General features: G+C 41.1%; 1 protein-coding gene across 2 annotated transcripts in view; it reads left to right on the top strand.

The window, feature by feature from the left end:
* Window positions 1-8,734: 8,734 nt before the first annotated feature.
* Window positions 8,735-15,804, top strand: part of LOC124149135 (vitelline envelope sperm lysin receptor-like) — a 35,641-nt gene continuing 28,571 nt past the window's right edge. Inside the window, exons 1-2 of one of the 2 annotated variants that reach the window (XM_046520510.2) lie at window positions 8,735-8,818; window positions 15,402-15,435. In XM_046520510.2, coding sequence (XP_046376466.2) covers window positions 8,811-8,818; window positions 15,402-15,435 — 42 coding nt within the window. In that variant the 5' untranslated portion in view covers window positions 8,735-8,810. The remainder of the gene's footprint in view (window positions 8,819-15,401; window positions 15,436-15,804) is intronic. The other variant, XM_046520511.2, reaches the window with a different exon arrangement.

A 15,804-nucleotide genomic window follows, 5' to 3' on the forward strand; every position in this document is an offset into this window, starting at 1 on the left:
AACTTCTACACATAGAGGACCTGCATCATTACAGGCATTTCACCTCGATAACGTTGACATGTCTGATACAACTGAAATACCCGTGAGAGTAGCGCCGAGATCGCTCATTCCTATTCTGTTTGCACAGGTTCACAATATATACCCCTATCGCTGAGATCCCTCTGTATTAATTATACGTATCATAAAATTAAATACTGTAGGTGCCACCCAACAGGATGCAACCTCGACCCTTGTATGAACCATTGGTCTGTCCGGCCCACATTGAAGAATGCACATCACCCTGTGATATAGCTGGATTATTGCTAACTGCAGCGTAAAACAACATACAAACATCCTAAAAATAACAATTTAAAATTGTTGTTTTGCTTTGCATTATTTAGCATCAATAGAATACCAATTACTAGAATGAAATTCAAGACTTTCTCTTTTCAACAATTACCTTTGATGTAAATTGAAAACACCACAGGTTTTCTCCAATTTTACCCACTGGTTCATATATGACAACAGATAATAAGTGAAGGTTCTTCAAGTGCCACGATGTTCTATCAACTTGCAATCGTCTTAAATAAGTGACGGAACATAAAAGAAAGTCTTTCTTTGACAATTCATCGCCACAGAAACGGGCGGATAACAAGTTATTTAAATGCAAGTCTCTGATTAACTGAGGTAACACGAACATTGCATTTTAGAAGTTTTGCGATTGGATATCAAGTTACTGTGCATTTGAATAATATGAAAAACTTCTGTCCCATGGTTTCGTTTATAAGTGTTCTGGACATGAAATCAATAGTTCTGTTGTCGAGAACAAAACATTCCGTGAGCTGCAACACCTGTCCAATTAGAACGTGAAAGAAGAAAAGTAAATTATTCGAAAAGCAACATGCTTTACAAACAGATTAACAAAAACAGGACAAAAATGTGGGTAAACGATACAAATGATGGCTACAGTCAATGTTTATAAGTAATAAATCCGACAACTGATCCATCAGTTCCTTCTGCCAAAGAAACACTTCCATCATAGAATACAATACAGAGACCAGCTGAATTCTAGTTTTAGAAACCTATAATTTGTTGAATTACAAAGGACAAGGACAAATTTATATCGGTATTTGTTTTGTCACGAGGGAGTACAGCCATGAAATGGATTCTTCAACGTACCAATCTTCATGACGTATTTCACAAGATGTCTGTATTTTATGATCCCGATCAGATCTGTTATTCTGTTTCCCCAACCCATGTCCTCATTGCCCCTGCCCGTTAAAATGAATATTAGGTCCCTCAAATACAGATGTCCCTTTTTTAGCTCCAGCTTAAAACATGACATTCTTCTGCAGGCCATATATACCTACATGGCTATTCTCAGTACAATTTATAGTGAGACGACATGCTTCTCTTTAATGTTAAGAAAGGATACTCTGTTTCAGTGATTTTGCGTGGTATTCCCTTTTACCTATAAGGGACGCCTCCGTGGTCTAGTGTCCGTTGAAAGACGTACCACTTGTTACCTTGCCTGGCGCTCGGCATAAAGAGGCTAAAACAAGGACTGGTCGGCTGGGAGTAACATCGGCATTAGGTCGGACCAGTACAAGCAGCCACACGCACGCACACGTATATACCAATGTCTATGCAAGTCGCTAAATAAGTGCAATAATCTTGAACGCGACGTTTAACCCCTTTTCAGCTCACCTCACCTCAGCTAACTTTTAAGAGCGTTGCAGCAGTGTTACAGTTAGTTGCCTACGATTCAAGTCAAGGCTACAAGGTTCAATCTTGGTGTTGCCTGTCCTGCTTTTGATATTGATAACATAAATACCTCACTCACTCACTCACTCACTCATGAATATGGGAATTACTGACTCGATACGGCATCACTCCCCCCCCCCCCCCCCCCCCCCCCTCCCCTACACACACGCACACACACACACACACGCACGCGCGCACACGCACACAAACACACACACACACACACACACACACACACACACACACACACACACACACACAAACACACACACACACGCACACTGTAAGGCACAGTTGCAGAAAATTAGACGAAGTCCAGACACTCTTTACATTCGGTACACGGAAATTAGTTTTTTTGTCATCAATCAGAGCGATCGAATAAACAAGCCAAGCAGGTAACCACTCCAAGCATGTAAACACACCAAGCATGTAAACACACCAAGCATGTAAACACACCAAGCATGTAAAGACGGTGGGCGAGTTAACAAACTAAGCGGGTAAACACGGTGAACATGTAAACACAGTGAACGAATAAAATAAGTCTATTTTGAGAATGCAGATTTAACATGTGTTAATTTCAGAACATTAATGTCTTAATCGGAATGGAAAATGTACACAGGCGTATCTTATTGACGTTGATATTGACAGGGGGTGGCAAGAGGTAACAATGCTTACATGCACATTACATGTGATTATGTATCTAACGTAGAGTTGTGCAAACATATATGGTGTATTCTGCTGTATGCCATACATGTGTTTATACATTCCTTTACCCAAGGGGTAAGACATATCGGGGCACATATTTCTCACATTTGTATAGTGTGCACATGCACTCAAATGCCTCTTAATGGAATGTAAGATGTCAAATTGGACAGCCCTGTCTGCTGCGTGTCAAGATTTGTCTAGTCTACCACGCACTTTGGGTACCACTTTACTGGACTCTGAGATATGACAGTCAATTTAATCTGTTAAATTAGCGTTTTCTCAGTTTCGAAAACAACAACTGTTACATCATTTTATCGTTTATATGTCATGGTGGAGAAAATATGAACTGAAACTAATTGTACGCTATGGTTTGGTTTACAAAGTTGCAAAATGGACGGTACTGAAGCTATTTTTGTTGATTGCTCATCAAATTATATCTTTGGTAATAAATAGAATTATATAAGACTCTCTTAAACTATATATCAAGTTTATGTCCCTTGTGAAATAATTTCAAGTTTAAACAGTAAACCTCGGGCCAGTTGAAAATCATTTCAGTCGGTACATAAAATTGATATTAAATTGATGCTAGTGTAATGTCAGATAAGTACGTCGTCATAGGGGTGTGTGTCAATGGTCATGTTGTTGGTGTTCGGGCTTCCAATGTATGCTATTAAGGTAAAGTAAGGCAATGTCAAATTCATCTTTCCTAGGCAAGGGAGTTAACTGACTGTAAAAGTCCAGTTTCCACCCTTGCCGAACCAGGCTTGAATTTCGAGGCTCGATCGTAGCGCCACCAGTGGCGATTACAAGTTATGTCTCTTCTATGTCTCTCCTACTGACCAATCAGATTTCACCTCTCATATCACTTGCCTTTCAAACAAAATGGCGGCGCCCAGTTGAAACTATCTGATCGATAATCAAGGTCTTTTTTGTATTAAAATGGGTCATACCTCGCAAAGTATATTAAATCACTTGAGCACCTTGATTAAAAACGTGAAAAGATTTGGAAAACATGTGTCCACGCCCAGTTGACAGTACACATGCTCTGCAAATCCTGCAATCGACCAAAATCTTCTCGGCAGTCGCCATGTTGGTTTATGAACTGAGTGTCGATTTCGGTATAAGATTTGATTGGACCATGCATACACTCGTTAGTCCAGCCAAAATATAACTCACTATTTCCAGCCAAATTCGGCAAGGGTGGAAACTGGACCTTTAAAGTCCCTTTCCTCGAGAAGATGTGTCACATTTGACGAACATTACTGGCGTGATTGTCGATACATTAATATCGTCACTGGACATTGTCCAATGATAACATAATTTTTTAATGTTGTTTTCAAAACCTTGCCTCGTTGCTGCATGCGGGATATTGAAGAAAGAATGGTTTTCCCGGAGTGAAGCCAGCGATCAATAGTTATGTCACGCGGTCATCTGTGATAAGTTATTTTTAATACATGAACAATACAACAGCGCGTCTCTGATTTAGTCCCATTAAGTTCAGTCAATGTTATTTTGACGAGAAATTGCTTGTAATTCCAAGAACTATATTTTGATTTCCTGCCTTTCTCGCGGCAGTCGTTTGGACTAGATGCGTCCTGTTTTCAGTTGCTATTAAGATCTTAAACCTCGTTTAAGATACGTGTGAAATTATAGATTATGTTGTATTCCCTGTAAACACAACGGCGTGACTCTTTGTTATTGCGTCAAATTATCAAGGGTTTCAATATTGAAATATCTTGTTATAGTACAATGTAACCCTATAAATATACCAAAAAAAGAGGCCACGAACCAAATGGAGTGAACTCACTTGGGCTGATGAGTGACACTTCAAATATGTATATGAAAGGGGTACAAGCACCGTACATTTTTATAAGCTGTTTATTTGTTAATGTATTTACTGCTGCTGGCAAACATTTCCTTTACCATATATACTCAGAGTCTTTTTAAATTGAAAAGGATCCCCTGTGAGAGGGAAAATACACTGATTGAAAATCTAGACTTGCTTCACGGGGTCTATAGCACCACAGTAAGAGCTGGTCGGAAGGTAAAATAGAATGGTTCATGGACTGTAAAACAAACGATTCGTTGGTTTGTTGTTTAACGCCGCACTCAGCAATATTGAAGCTATATGACGGCGGTCTGTAAATAATCGAGTCTTGACCAGACAATCCAGTGATTAATATCATGAGCATCGATCCACGCAATTGGGATCGATGACATGCATCAACCACGTCAGCGAGCCTGACCACCTGATGCCGTTAGTCGCCTTTTACGACAAGCAGAGTCACCTTTTACGGCAAGCATGGGTTGCTGAAAACCTATTCTACCCCGGAATCTTGACGGGTCGTAAGACAAACGAATGACCACTGTACAATTAAAGGTAGCGTGTATATTAAACGTTTATCTTGACTTTATATGTTGACTGATGATCCTCCGAGTAGATATGGAACGCTGATGTTAATGTTGGTGCATGACTTTTGGTGATGACTTTCTGGTAAAAATAAGAGAATGAGTGGTGATATGTTCAAACAGGCCCGTGAAGATCCGGGGGAGAACAGGTCTTCAGCAACCCATGCTTGCCGTAAAAGGCGTCTATGCTTGTCGTAAAAGGCGACTGACGGGATCGGGTGGTCAGGCTCGCTGACTTGGTTGATGCATGTCATCGATCCCAATTGCGCGGATCGATGCACATGATATCAATCACTGGATTGTCTGGTCAAGACTCGATTATTTACAGACCGCCGTCGTATAGGTGGAATATTGCTGAGTGCGGCGTTAAACAATAAACAAACAAACAAACAAACAATACACATTCACGACAACATAGTCGGAACATGGATTTGGTTAACTGAGGAAACTGGGGCTGCTCGTGTAAAGACAACGGTAACCTCACTAGATTGTCAGGAGCAAATATGAAAAATAAAGTCTTCAGTCACGTCGGTGTCGTGTTATATAATCATGTATAACCGACCTGACAATTATTTACAGATGACCACAATAGATTACCAAATCGAATCAGGATTACCTATAATCGGATTATCACAAAGGATTACAGTAGTTCAGGAACAGGTTATGGCAGGTAATTTGGACATTTATGACGAAACATTGAAATCGAAAAATATAAGATCTGTAAATAATCGCGTCTGGGCCAGACAATCCAGTGATTGACGTTATGAGCATCGCGCAACGCAGCGGAGATACCAAGACATGCAGCAACCAAGTCAGCGACCTTGACCATCCGATCCCGTTAGTCACCTTTCACGAAAAACATGGTGTCTGAAGACGAATTCTAACCCATATCTTCACGGGGAGAAAATGCTTTGGTGCTGGCTCTAATCGTAAGGTGTACATTTTTTTGTAGTAACCTGATTCATCAGCTGTCAAGGAAGCCTCGGGCTCCTATCTAGCCCCGGACGGTCATGTTACCCTCAACAAATCATTCACTAATTCCGTTACTGAGGAACATGAAGTTGGGGGCATGTTGGACCAAGATCGATGAACATTTACATTGTACACGACGAGCAAACTAAACCTCATCACTGACACTGTCCCATTCATTGAATCATAGACCCTTGAAGATGCGGGGTAGACTAAGGTCTTCAGCAACCCATGCTTGCCGTAAAAGGCGACTATGCTTGTCGTAAGAGACGACTAACGGGATCGGGTAGTCAGGCTCCTGACTTGGTTAATGCATGTCATCGTATCCCAATTGCGTGGATCGATGCTCATCACATCAATCACTGGATTGTCTAGTCCAGAATCGATTATTTACAGACCGCCTTCATATAGCTGGAATATTGCTGAGTGTGGCGTTAAACAACAAACAAACAAATCATTGTATAATATCAAGATATACTGATGTGAAGGGATAGTTAAAAACTCGTTTATATAAACTAATGTGCATAGGTATGTGGACATATGCACTCTGTGTAAATAAGCTATAGTATAGAGACGCTTCCTATATGTACTTTGATCTTGGACTGTCGAGGTGGTGAGGTGAAAGGGGGTTTAACGTCGCGTCAAAGATTATTGTACTTATATCGCGACATGCATGCACGTGTGTGTGTGTGGGTGCTTGTACAAGTCCGGAATGATGCCGAATTATAGTGCCAGCACACTGAGATACCATGCCGCAGTTTAACATGAAAACTCCACTCAGACACAGTATACTGACTCAGACACAGTTTTAGCCCCTTAATGCCGAGCGCCAGACACGGTTACAACAAGTACCATCTTTTGACGTCTTTTGGTGTGACGCGGTCGGGGATCGAACCCCGAACCTTCCGCTCTCCGGGCGGACGCTCTACCACTAGACCATGGAGGTGGTCTTGGGACAGTTGAACAGGCAAGAAGCATGTAGATAAAGTCAAAGATATTTATATAGGTTACTGAACGTGTCCCCGTTAGCTATCAGTTATATTACAACGAGTGTATCTTAAAAAGTATCTGAACGAGCGAAAGCGGGAAAATATATTTGTTTTAAAGACGACAATATTGACGAAATGGTGGTGTTCATGTCAATGCATGTAACTGCCACATGACTGCGAATATTGGAAGTATTTTGTATCCGTAGATTTTTCAAGCTAACTGAAATGCGTGAAATATTTCAATTGAATGAATGCAAACCCGTGACACTACTAATACCTACAGAGATTTGAGTGGCCAAAGGGTTGTATCCCTTGGTCGAACCAGGATCTGCTGTGTGTGTTCATATCGCAATTAGGGTCCTTGATCTGTCCGTAAATATTCCCCTGTTTTTGCGTTTCATTTAAGGCAAACATGACGTAACCCTAAGCCAGGTACACATGTATCATTACTCTTATAACCACATGTAAAATGTCTTAACTGATAACAAAAGCCTTTAACCAAACTAATGACTAAATGTAAAGCTTGGCGCAACTGGAACACTCTTGATTTTTCACATTCCGCGCTCGCGTCCCCTACTGCGGTAACGAGGTAAGTCAGTACACAAATAATTAGGACCTCGCATCCTTACGTTTTAAGCACGCCATTCTTATGTTACAGGATAAACTGGCCTTTTGAGCCAAGAAGACCGTTCAACCTTGACACTTGTGATAAAATGGCTGTACAAAGAACCAGTGAGGGCGGAATCGCTTTGCACCTAAAGTGTGCACAGGACGTGGTTTGTTTGTCCCACTCCCGGGGTGCAATGATAGATTTTTATGAAACCGTTTGAAGACATGTAATCCATGTTGACGAAACTGCTTGATCAATGGTTTGCCAAAGAGGCATGTTGCTGTGTGCTCCATATTCACAGGTAAATCCGACAAACCTAGAAACATAATCGAGTAGAACCGGGATTCGAACATTTTCATTTTCCACGACGCGCAAACTAAACCTCATCACTGACTCTGTCTGATTCATTGTATAATAGACCCGTGAAGATCCAGAGTAGGTCTCCAGCAAACCATGCTTGTCGTAAAAGGCGACTAACGGGATCGGGAGGTTAGGCTCGCTGATTTGGTTGATGCTTGTCATCGTATTCAAATTACGTGGATTGATGCTCAGGATATCAATCACTGTATTGCCTGGTCTATTTATTTACAGACCGCCGTCATAAAGCTGGATTATGGCTGAGAGTGGCGTTAACCAACCAACCAACAAACACACAAACCCCATCGCCATTGAACCAATATATTTGTTCACTAATTCACCCAGCCAGATTACGTTTTGCAAACTATTGCAGGAATGAGTCATGGTAAAATAGACAAAATCAAATTTAAAAACAGTTCTTTCAATTTTGAATTACAAAGAAAATTTAATACAAACTCGATACGGTTTCAATTGCCCCTCAGTTGGTTTATGTTGCCGTCGTACAGTAACCGATATTTTGCTGATGCGTGGTTGAATACTCACTCACTCACTCACTCACTCACTTACTCTCTCACTCACTCACTCACTCACTACCCACCCACCCACTTGGATATGGAAACATCTACCTGTACAATTCAACAATAATCGAAGATATTCCTATTTCCAGGGAGCGAAAGGTAATTGATCATATTTGTTCTCTTTTCAGTTGAAAATGTTGTTTTATCCATTCTGAAATATGAAAGGTAACGGTTTCATTAATCCCACTTTGTAGGTTTCCTTTGTGTGATAGAAAGTATTGACTTGTTGTTTTACCTTGATGGTGTCAAAGCCCAAGGGATTTGATCTGCAAATGAGAGGCCAGATGTAGCGTGTTAAAAATGCTTCACATCTTTATTGCGCCATCACTTTGCAATTAACATCAGCGCACGTGTTGCACGCAGAGCACGTGGAGGAATCCTAACCATTTATCGCTATCCCAAGGCCAGACTCACAGTTGCGTCAGAGCGGATGGACGAGGGACGGCGAACATGTGTAGGTGAGACAAACTTGAAACAAACGCCAAAAGGTTCAATTATCAATCACATCATAAGGCTTGTTGCTCATTTCGAAAAAATAATATCTACAAACAATTTCACAAGTGTCGCAAACGTTAGACTACAATACTAAAGCCGTATTTAACTTTTTTGACAGGGGGGCAAAATAAGATTATTCATTCCTTATTCAAGTTAACTTTCACAAGGGAAAATGTTTTCCAGTGGGGCAACTGCTGGCTACGGCACTGCAATACGCTATATTCATGCGACAATTCATTACACAAGACATGCGACATTAAATGTCGGCTGTCTCGCTTTATAACAAATCGCATACCCCACAGCACTGATCGATGGTTAACGTGGTTGTCCAATGTACATGCATATGCTGGCTCCTGCGATAGAGATGCAAAATTGCTGACGACGGCGAATCTATGACCGATATTGTTCAGGGTCATAACCATTCCAGTCGAACCCCGTTATCTCGAATGTACCGATATATCGAAACTATTCTCCGGTCACCACCGCCTCAGCAAATTAATACGTATACATTTGCCCGCTTATCTCGAATTCGTTATAAAACTACATGGCGCATCTCGAACGTTGGACTCAGACTTGGTTCCCAGCTTTGACTTTGCAATATAATTTTGTACCTTTATCTCGAGGTTGGCCTCGAGAGAATGAGAATATGCCACAAGACCAGTTTTGTGAAGCGCAAATAAGACGTACACAGCGGTTTGTAATTCGCCTAAAGGGGGCACGGCTAAGGCGCCGCGTGTCGTTGTGCAGAGTTGCGTCCCTTGGGCACGGCAGAAACCTATGATTGTGGGTTCGAGTCCCAGTTCGCCCCGATTATGTTTCTAGGTTTGTCAGCACCATACCCGTGCTCGTGGGTACACCGAAGTGGTAAACATCTGAGACCTGCACCACTTCGGGCTGTCCTCCCACACGCCGTGATATAACTGGAATAATGTTAAAAACGGCATTAAACCATACTCACTCACTCACTCTCACAAATTCGTCTAGATACTGGTATGTCTGGTTCCATTTCTCACACAATCATTTAACGCCACTGCAACAGTACAGTGCTATTTGAACGTTTCAACCGATTATGTAATTTTAATCCAATTGTAGTGGTAATCTTTATTGACAAGTCGCTTTATATGTCTGAGAAAATGCAGATTCGACGTTAAATTTGAACTCACTCCATGTTATAAATTAAATTCGTCTTACAGTTGATCATTCATATTTCCAATTCTCAGGATAATATGATGTTTAATGCATCACTTTGATTCAGTTACCCCTGCCTTGTCATAGGTTGTGGGGGGCACGGGTGGCCCTGTCGTCTAAGGCGCCGCGATTCGCTGTGCAGAGTTGCGTCCCTTGGGCACGCCAGAAACCTATGATTGTGGGTTCTAATCCCTGTTCGCCCCGATTATGTTTCTAGGTTTGTCAGCACCATACCCGTGCTCGTGGGTTTCACCGAAGTGGTAAACGTCTGAGACCTGCATCACTTCGGGCTTTCCCCCAACATCAAGCTGACACGACGTGATATAACTGGAATACTGTTAAAAGCGGTGTTAAACCCAACTCACTCACTCACTCATAGGTTGTGGTAAACAGGTTGTGGTATTGTGAAGAGACAAGAGAACAACGGATGTGTATGTTTTGTGGCAAACAATGTGTTAAAAATGTATTTCATTTACTTCTTCCATATGAATACTGTATTGTGAAATCAGAAAAATATATTGAAAGGTACAATGACGTACCGGCAATACATCAATTTGATATGTTAATAACTGCAAATATTAATGTTGTACAGACCTTGTCGATCGCGATGTACATTTTATTTTTCAAGGTCTTATACCCCGTTCACGTGCGTCTCTATACATGTGCGTCTCTATACATGTGCGTATATATGTCCATACGTGTGTAGAAATACATACGTGAGTATACTTGTCATGTGAACGCGTTTACTCATGGTATATATTTACACCAAGAGCAAATTTGCATTATGTCCGGAGCAGGTGCAAATGTAAATGTACATTTGCGCTGTGTGTATATGTTGCAATGAGAACGTTTATGTCAACGTAAGAGGATGATCTAATTAATATCTGATCTTTTGCCAACACCAAACAAATTGTCAACAGTTGTCAACTTTTATGCGTATATACAGAGTTGAACGGACGGTGTTTTCTTTTGCTTTCGAGGTGTCAAAACTTTGTGTACAAATTAAATCAAACACATGTTGCTTCACGCGGAAATTTTCGGTGAAGTAACTCTCTTCTCATTCAACTTTGATTGGAAAATAACCTGTTTTGTGTTGAAAGTCGTGAACAGACTGACGAATATGTGTGCCTTACACAATTTACATACTTTATTTACACACCTTAGATGCTTTTCATGTGAACGCATAGTAAATTTACATATACACACGTATGTATATTTACACGTGTATAAATACTTACGTTATTACCCCGTTCCCATGCACCTCTCTGCATTTATGTGTATATTAGCACACGTGTGTTGATATACATACGTGAGTATCCTTGCCAGTCATGTGAACACGTTTACTCACGTATGTATATTTACACCAAGAGCAAATGTGTTCTTATCTGGAGCAGGTGCAAATGTAAATGTACACAAGAGCATATTTGCGCTGGATGTATATGATGTCATGGGAAGGTTTATGCCACCGCCGGAGGAGGATCAAAGCAATATATCTGTTGATTTGCCAACACCAAACAAATCGGCCACACTTGTGTATTCTGAAGTTGACGCTGTTCAGTACACAGCAATGCCGACCTTTAAGCGGACATTCAGAGGTGGGTGGACAGTGTTTCCTTTGGGTTTCAAGGAGTGCAAAAATTATGTAGAGATTAAATCAAACACATTTCGCTTCATGTGAAGATTTCTGTGACGTAACTCTTTTCTCATTTTACTTTTTTGGAAAACAACCTTTTCGTGTTGAACTTCGTGAAAAGACTGATGAATGTGTGCCTTACACATTTACATACTTCATTTACACACATTAATTAATTTTCATGTGAACGCATAGTAAATTTACATATACACATGTGTGTATAGTTACACAGTGCAAGATTCCGGGGTAGAATAGGTCTTCAGCAACCCATGCTTGCCGTAAAAGGCGACTATGCTTGTCGTAAAAGGCGACTATCGGGATCGGGTGGTCAGGCTCGCTGACTTGGTTGATGCATGTCATCGATCCCAATTGCGTGGATCGATGCTCATGATATTAATCACTGGATTGTCTGGTCCAGACTCGATTATTTGCAGACCGCCGTCATATAGCTGGAATATTGCTGAGTGCGGCGTTAAACAACAAACCAACACAGTGCAAAATTACTTATGTCAGTAAATGTTGTGCATGTGGACGGGGTATTACCTGTGAGTATCACTTATTGAAATCATGGACCGATGGCCTGCAGTACCTTATGAACAACAGACTTGAGCTCGGAATATTTATTTGAAACGTGAAGATCCGGGGTAGGATAGGTCTCCAGCAACCCATTCTTGTCGTAAGGGCGACTAGCGGGATCGGGTGGTCAGGCTAGCGGACTTAGTTGATGCATGTCATCGATCCCAATTGCGTGCTCATGATGTCAATCACTGGATTGTCTGGTTCAGACTCGAATATTTGCAGACCGCCGTCATATAGCTGGAATATTGCTGTGTGCGGCGTAAAACAACAAACCAACCAACCGACATAATTGAGTAAAGCAAATCTTTCCAAATCTGTCTAATATATCCACAGATTGGGTTAGTCCCATTTACATATGGGTGTGGACCTCATCAAGCCTACTTCATTATCTGACTGGGGGCACGGGTGGCCCTGTCGTCTAAGGCGCCGCGAACCGCTGTGCAGAGTTGCGTCCCTCGGGCACGCCAGAAACCTATGGTTGTGGGTTCGAATCCCGGTTCGCCCCAATTATGTTTCTAGGTTTGTCTGCACCATACCCGTGCTCGTGGGTTTCACCGAAGTGGTAAACGTCTAAGATCTGCATCACCTCGGGCTTTCCTCCCACATTAAGCTGACCTGCCGTGATATAACTGGAATACTGTTAAAAGAGGCGTTAAACTCAACTCACTCACTCACTCATTATCTGACTAATGGGACATCTGACTATTAAGAGTAAACCCCTCGAACGAATTGTAACAATAAGTTTATCAAAAATAGAATAGCGTGATATTTATTGAAGGTTTTGTCGTTTTCTTATATGATATAATTATATATACTCTCTTATGACCATTAGAGAAATCTGGTCACGATATGGCTGAAATACTCGCAATATGACTTTAAAATGTAAACAAATTTTTGTCACCCGCCTTTGTATCGTGGACAAGTTCCTATATTTTACTGAAGTGACTACTTTATTTATAATTACTTCTGTGTTTGAAGACTACACTGGAAACGACTTACAAATAATTGTCCCCCTGAGTTACAACTATGTGATACATGTGCTGTGAATCTGCAAACACAGCGGTGTAATTTCTTAAACTGTGTGAATGAGTTTTTGCTGAAATGTTATCAAACTTCAACAGCGCTTTTTAGTCACATTCACTGAACACCGGAATTGTCTGAGAACATTGAGGTGGCAGGCATGGGATGAGGAACATAGTCAAGCATAGCCTGAGTGTGTTACAAAATGGGGAATGACAGACAGAACAATAGTCTTGGGTATGATAACTGAGATAAGCGTACTGTGTTTTCAATTTAGAACTACATTGCCTGTAGACATAACCGTCCAAATATAATTTGGAACAGAACGCTCCGCTGAAAAATGACAAAATTACATGTAAACACGAACTCCGTGGGGTTAGCTAAGATCTTGACAGAAGCCGTTGGTTTGTTTTTAGTTCACCGTTTGTTTGTTTTTTAACGCCGCACTAAGCATTATCCCAGCTATATGACGGCGGTCTGTAAATTATCGAGTCTGTACCAGACTGTCCAGTGATTGATATCATGAGCATCAATTCACGCAACTGGGATCGATGACATGCATTAACCAAGTCAGCTAGCCTGACCACCCGATCCCGTTAGTCGCCTCTTATGACAAGCATAGTCGCCTTTTACGGCAAGCATGGGTTGCTGAAGACCTATTCTAACCCGGATCTTCACGGGTCTGTTTGAAGTTCATACACTCCGATAATTGTCTTTGAACAAATAGTGGCGCTTTATGTGCTTGCACATAAACAGTTTTCTGTCGATATGCTTTGTGACGTCATAATTGGCAAAAGAAAAACCCCTAATTGCAAGCTCTCTGACGTCTCCAAAACTTCTTACACGCTCTGTCGATTTCATACTAAAAAAAGGAATTGCCAAATATTCTTTTAATATTGTAGTAACCGCAGATCTGCACTTTATACCCTAAAATTCTACATATAATTATTTACAATTGCCTACCGACAGTGGCTGAGAAAGTACTTTTCTTTTGACTCGGCGGTAATTCGATTGTCAAATCGGCGCTTCCAGTCATAGGTGGCTGTGATTTGATACCTCCAAATGACAAATCCGAATCGAGTTGTTTCCAAATTCAGTGTAGAATAGAGGTAAACATTACGTATGTTCAGATTCGCGGCTCTGGAGTGTTTGATTCTTGGGCATGTCATTGCGCCGTAAGCCAGCCGGAGGTTACAAATGTTAGATTTCCGCACATCAAATACTGAATATAAACCCGCAAATCTGAAAATACATTAATTATGTTTATCGACATTTTAAAATACAAATATTTTCCATAGCACACATCTACTAAATGTATTTCTGGAAAGATATGGGGGCGGTCGGGTAGCCTAGTGGTTTAAGCGTTTGCTCGTCACGCCGAAGACCCGGGTTCGATTCCCGACATGGGTACAATGTGTGAAGCCCATTTCTGGTGTCCCCCCGCCGTGATATTGCTGGAATATTGCTAAAAGCGGAGTAAAACCATACTCACTCATTCACTGGAAAGATATGTTGTCACGATACAGTTGACGTCAGTTGCTTCTAAGCTTCTAAGCAACTGAACCCGCCTAAGGCCGTATTTATAAAAATCGTAGAATGTTTTTGAATACGGCCCCTGGTTAGAAGATTGTGGATAGAAAACTGCGAAACCGAATTTCTGATGAAAATTGATTAAACTTAACGTATTAATGTAAGAAATTGTTCAATGAACGTGTTTGTTTTTCTTCAATCAGTATGCCTTGTTTCTTTTTGTAAATTTGAGATTAAGAAAAGTGTTAATTTGCAGTGGAATTGAAGGTTTCCGGGATCCCATCCTATTTGCAACCCATGCGCACATACTACTGTCTATTTTACATTGTTTCACAGACTTGGTCCAAAATTCCACCCCCCCCCCCCCTTTCTAAATTTGGAGATCCGACCTTGACTTTACAAGGGGCACGGGTGGCCCAGTCGTCTAAGACGCCTCAAGTCGCTTCCCCATGTTGCTTCCCATTGGGCACGCCAGAAACCTATGATCGTGGGTTCGAATCCCGCCCACAGGAAGGGAGAAATTCTGTTCAATGCGGTGTTTAATCCATCTCAATCACTTTTCAAGATTTGTACCATGTTCTCACTTGTATTTGCAGGTGTGCAGTCGTCATCGTTTTAACCGTCTTTGTGGTAAATATGCCAACTTTTCGATTATTCTAATATGTTTAATAAAATTGCCATGACGGTACGCATTTCGACACATCTCAAGAGAAAGATTCCTCACTTCATAATTTTCAAGAGGCGACTAGGTGGTCAAAATTGCCACTCTTATTGTAGGTTTTCAATACTTTCGCTGGGGAACCACCAGGAAAACCACAAACTGTGGGTTGTTTTTTATAATGAAAAAAATGATCGTTGCATCTTCTGTACAGATCGATGTCAACGATGATCAGCATAACGCCGCGATGAGACCTTATTTAGCCATTCATTAATTTTCGTCAGACACAGAATCTTAAATCAATGTGATTCCTTTAATGTTGTTTGCAATTAATAGCATTG

The sequence above is a fragment of the Haliotis rufescens genome, unplaced genomic scaffold, assembly GCF_023055435.1.
Source record: "Haliotis rufescens isolate VD_foot unplaced genomic scaffold, xgHalRufe1.0.p SCAF_32, whole genome shotgun sequence".
Classification (NCBI taxonomy): Eukaryota; Metazoa; Mollusca; class Gastropoda; order Lepetellida; family Haliotidae; genus Haliotis; species Haliotis rufescens.